Source organism: Triticum aestivum, chromosome 1A (assembly GCF_018294505.1).
Source record: "Triticum aestivum cultivar Chinese Spring chromosome 1A, IWGSC CS RefSeq v2.1, whole genome shotgun sequence".
Classification (NCBI taxonomy): domain Eukaryota; kingdom Viridiplantae; phylum Streptophyta; class Magnoliopsida; order Poales; family Poaceae; genus Triticum; species Triticum aestivum.
In genome coordinates, this window is record NC_057794.1 from 44,757,111 (window position 1) to 44,762,570 (window position 5,460).

The 5,460-nt window shown below is 44.0% G+C and overlaps 1 protein-coding gene across 1 annotated transcript; it reads right to left on the reverse strand.

Moving 5' to 3' along the window:
- Window positions 1–3,453: 3,453 nt before the first annotated feature.
- On the reverse strand, window positions 3,454–5,011 carry LOC123088189 (protein FAR1-RELATED SEQUENCE 1-like). The gene is made up of 3 exons (XM_044510411.1): window positions 4,830–5,011; window positions 4,447–4,734; window positions 3,454–4,344 (listed from the first exon to the last, which is right to left on the reverse strand). The coding sequence occupies exons 1-3, from the start codon at window positions 4,980–4,982 to the stop codon at window positions 3,661–3,663; spliced, it is 1,125 nt and encodes a 374-aa protein (XP_044366346.1). The 5' UTR covers window positions 4,983–5,011; the 3' UTR covers window positions 3,454–3,660.
- Between the last annotated feature and the right edge of the window lie 449 nt (window positions 5,012–5,460).

A 5,460-nucleotide genomic window follows, 5' to 3' on the forward strand; every position in this document is an offset into this window, starting at 1 on the left:
GACAACGGACGGCGACCAAGGTGAATGCATAAAGGGTGGAGTAGGTCAACAAGTTGTTCAATCGGGGGAGCAAGATTTCTACCATTTGATCTACATGACACCTGTCGGCGACCCCACAGGACGAAGTACTGGTTCCGAAATGAGCATATATGATACATAATTGGGGTAGCAATATCTGAATAGAAAACGGTCTAACATCGTTTCACATATCTGTGGGCATACACATTGCAGGTATCCAGAAACTATTGTGCATACTGTTCGGTGCAGGTCTAAACAGAGGTCAGCGCCGTTTGAATTTGACACGGCAAGAGTCCGTTTGGAGGAAACTAAAGGATTGATATACGATCAAAGAACTAGACATGGAAAGCTTTCATATCCTGGCGAATGAGACATGATTTCCTGTGAGGTGTTATAGGTTTCATATTTTAGCATAGCCCAAATTGTTTTGGGAATGAATGCTTTTGTTGTTGTTATTGGGGGATGAGTGTTTGACAAAAAAACTACCACAATTGGGGTTCAGGCCCCACAGAAATAACACTTTTCGAAAAAGTGAATGATAAATATCGAAAAAACGGTATCTCTTGACTAAAAACTAGCACTTTCGGAAAATAGCCAGTTTAGAAGATTTCATTGCATTTATGACATGCGGGGTCCATCTGTCAGGGTTGACGTGGCAAGAAAGTCAACTCCATTTATTATTTTTACCGTTAAGTTCACTGTTATGATTGGTGGGCCCCACATGTTAGCATCTATGTTCTTCTTCCTCATCCTAAATCTCTTTCAGTCATTTCAACAAACAACTCGTCGGCGAGGACTGTTGTTGTCCAGTTCGCACACCCAGAGGCTGCCGAAGTCGATGATGATGCAGGCAGCACTGGGGAAGGCGCGAGATGGTGAGCCGTCCACCAGGCGTCCCGCAGCATTCTTGCTCACCCCGTTCCTCTCGCGCGCCAGCCCGAAGAGATCCCCGTCGTGACACAGTCACCTACTCATCTCCAGCAGCCGGCCTCATGGGCTTCTCCGGCCCTTCATGAACCCTATCTGGCGAGCTCCGCTAACCAGCGCCACCAGGCCATGCATCCTCCATCATATATCTGTTTCTACTTCCCTCCTCTCTCATTTCTTTCTCTATGACCTCACGGTTGTTCTTCTCTGGTCCTGGACAGGAGCAACGACGTCATGGCCGCCGCCCGTGCAAGCCCCTCAGCTGCCGGGATATGTTCGCCTCTCCACCTCCTGTCGTCTCCGTTGACATTGGACTGCGCCGCTGCATGCCGTGCATTGTGAGGTAGAGCCGACCTGGAGCTAGTTCGCCCGGCGCTCGTGCTAGGGTCCGACTTGGTGTGAAGCGAGCAGGCGGCCGGAGCCCCCCTGCTTCCGGCTCATCGACAACAGGTGTATGTTGAAATGCCAAAGAGAGAGAGAAGGGGAGCTAGAAGAAGGTTTAGCATGATCCGTGGGTCCCACCTGTCATAACGTTTAACTTGGTGGTCAAAATAAATAGAGTTGACTTTCCCGTCACGCCAGCCCCGACAGACGGGCCCCACATGTAATGAACACGCGTAAATCTACTGAATTGGCTATTTTTCGCAAGTGGTAGTTACCAGTCACGAGATTCCATTTTTTTGTTAGTTATCAGTAACTTTTTTGATAGTGGTATTTCTGTGGGATGCGAACCCCAATTGTGTTATTTTTTTGTCAAGAACTCTTGTGGGATCTATCTGCTCGACATGAACTTTGCCGGTGCTACAGCCGGATTGTGTGTCATAGAATAACGTTAGAAATTCCTCTAAAAAAGTACCACTGTAATACAATTTCAACGAATGTGGACGAAAACAATTTGTATTCATTTTGTATTTATTTAAACATAAAAAAAGGAAAGAAAAGATTGATATACATGCGAATAATGGATCAAATCTAAAGACCAAGGTTTGTTCTCTTTGTTATGTGAATGGATTTATCCTTTTCTCCTTTTTTTATTTATGCTTTTTACTGTTTAATTCACTCAAATGTGGAAACCTACATTCATGTTTGTATGAGTGTTCCCTTTTTTTCAGTTTATTGGATATTTTCAAAGCCCGACAGCATTTTTTTGCGAAATACGATTTTTACGCACTGGAAAACAAATCCAGATGTTGAGTTGGTGGAGGACGGAGCTTGTTATCATACATCACAAACGAACACACATTGATCATTACGGTCACGGCTGGTCACAGATTATTTCGCTAGTCACGGTACGTTTGGCCATTTTATAACAACCGCCGGCCGACAGGGGTACAGCGCTGAAACATGCATAAGAGAGTAAACATCGCAGGATAGATTTCTAATTATTATTAAGCCCAGATTAGTACTCGGGCTCGTTGATCCTTGCTCGCTTGGCAGATCTGTACTCATCGTCATCTGATTCGCCTCAGTGTGCTCCCAGTTGACTACCGATTCAGAGTGGCTTCCAGGATGTGTCAGAGATGCACCAGCCTCATTGCCAAGGAAAAATCGATCTGGATCGTGGTCGCCTACCTCTTCTACAGCAACAAACTTTGATTCCACTTCAGAATCACCGTCGTTCTCAACATCTTCTCCACTTTTCCACGGTCCTTCGGCTCTGCCGTCCACCGAATCCTGCATGCACAAAACGGGAAGATCAGTTTTGGTAGAGGAAACCAAGCACATAAACCTGAAACTTACAGAATGTGGAACCAAATCCGATGTATATAGAACGTACCTTCCCAACGCCTTCATGCATGATCCACTCGGCGGCGACTGGAGCACCGTCTCCTCCGGGATGATCTTCATATTCTGCGAGAGGTGGAGAGTTTAGGTTGCCATCGGCGATTGCAGGCTGCGGGGAGTTGGAACCAGATGATGCTTCATGTGGAGAGCTGCCTACTGAAAGTGGAGGAGACATCTGGATGGCAGCCTGATTGATTGCTTTGGAGACTAGATATGGCAAGCACATATTGCCGGTGAATGTGAGCAGGTGTCAAAGCTGGGCTCACTTGAACTACTAGTAGACTTCAATGTGGCTCACGGTAGTAGGTGTAGTAACTGCACGCGTTGTTGGGCGGGCGCTCCAAATGGATTCAAATTTCAAAGTGCACTTCCACAGTGTTGCGTCCGCGCCCATGAATTGAACAGAAGAGATGGTGTGCACTGTGATGTCGGTCAGAGTTTTTCTTTCCACCAGTCTCATTTATGCGGACCCATGCGTGAATGTTGTTTAGCACCAATCTTATAAATTAGCAGCCGATTGTGTATTGATTAGATCACATAGATTTGAAGGCATGACAACTTGGCAGCATCATGAAACCTGCCTTTCAAGAGTACATCCATTTAACCAAAGGTCTCACTCAAACAGGGTACACTTTATTAGTCAAGAGAAATGGAAGAGACCAGGCAAGATACAAAGCAGTAGTAACTAAAATTCAGACACACTCTGAAACTTGCATACAAGCATCATGGATTCACAGGTTTCACACAAGTACAGAATACTAAGATGCTAGGACACAATTGACACCAGGATAGCGGAAGTGATCAATCAGGATACATCAACAAACTGGGTTCTACCTGGCATGTTTTTTTGTTTTTGTATAGATTAATCACTCATTGATTGAAGGATCATGAGTTGCTTGCTCAGGAACATGTAGCACAATTTTAGGATTGTTACAAGTGTTCTTTCGATGTCCTCCCACGCCGCAGATTGAGCATTTCGGTTCTTTCCTTTTTTTGAGGCATGTCCCCTCTCTGTGGGCAAGTTGTGCTTTTGTGACCGGGGCCGCGGCATATGGTGCAGAACCGTGTTCGTTTACTTGTGCCACATCCAAGGACTGTATCAACTTGTGATGTAACCTTCAACTTTTTGCTCTTCCCAGATCTGTCGTCATACGGAGGTTTGTCTCTGCTGTTTGTTGGTCTTCCAGCCTTCCGTTTGCGTTCTGGAGCACACAAGCCAATGAAATTTCCAATGGCACTGCCCTCATCATCGCTGATGCTGCCATTGTGTGCTGCTTGTATGAGACTCAATTCCTTAACATTTGTCTTCTTCATTTCTATCCTGTGTTCTAACCCCAGACCATCATGATCGGCAGCTAAAGGAGTCAGCTTATCCATTGCTGCTCTAAGAAGTTCCATCGCGCAATCGTATGCAGCTGGATTTGCATCACCTAGTTTCACAACCTCTAAAGCATGTGTATATAGATTTGAATGTCTGAATGTTACTGAGTTAGCTGAAATATTATCTTTCTGCAGGTGGGCCAAGTGATCTGGAAGTATGTCTCTTGCATCTTTTGTCCACCTCTTCAGGATATGTTTTGATGGGATACTGTCTATACCAAGGAAGTCAAGAACCTGGAAAATAATTATTCAGTTTTTGCAGTGCATATGGTTGTATAATTTGACGCAAACAGCTATAATGTTACTTTTTTATAAGACAGCCCGTTGAGTTTTTACCTTAATGGAATGGCAGCAGAGCAATCCTGTGTGCTCAAAGTTGCCACATTCACAGGTTAATTCTTCACCTTGCGAGAGGACATGTACTATGTACATTACTCTGCACCATTTTTCATGTTTCTCTGGGTGGTATCGATGTACATGGTACTTTGAACCCTTTTCAATTTCTTCTACTCTGTATTGCCCTGCCTCGTAAAGGATCTCACCAAACTTGTTAAACATTGCTCGGGTGTATATCTTGCTGGCATGGAATTCCAGTGGTGTGTTTACCTTCATAGCTGGCAATGTCTGAAATTATGTTAAAAAAAAGTTAGCATGTCCCATGTTTTTGGTAAGGCATAATTAGAATCATGCATATGCAGAACATGATTGAAACAACTTACTATCTTTGTTCGCCGCTCCTCATAGTTTTCATTTGATTGTCTATCGAAAAGAAGCCTCATATATTGCCTTACAAATAAGTGCATGGGGCAGCTTGCTGGCACATATCCCTTTAGCATATGGTTTGCGCTCTCGCTGCGTTGCGTGCTTGTCATTTTTGCACAAAATACGCCTTTGAAATATGGTTTTGCCCACTTTGTGCGAGCTTCGTAGATGTGTGAAAGGTAAGTCTTTTTTTGCAAATTGTATTTCTCAAGGAGATGTGCCCATGCATTTTCAAATTCATCTTCTGTTATCATGTGATTAACAACCTTATGGAACTCTGCTCTGAAGTTGCTTCGTTTGGAGTAGTATGTGCCAAGTTTTTCCTTTGCCTTCTTCAAGATGTGCCACTTGCACCAGCGGTGTGTACTGTCTGGCATTACTTTCTCTATTGCAAGCTCCATAGCTCTACATTGATCTGTGGAGGCAACAATATGTTTTGTTATAAACCATATGATTTGAATGTAACCCACATTATGCTGCATTATAATAACTTCATGGATCATTTTGTATATTTACTTCTGAACAATGCATGCGGATGTCTATGTGTTTCAAGTTATGCAGATAGACATGTTTTTCGGATATCAGATT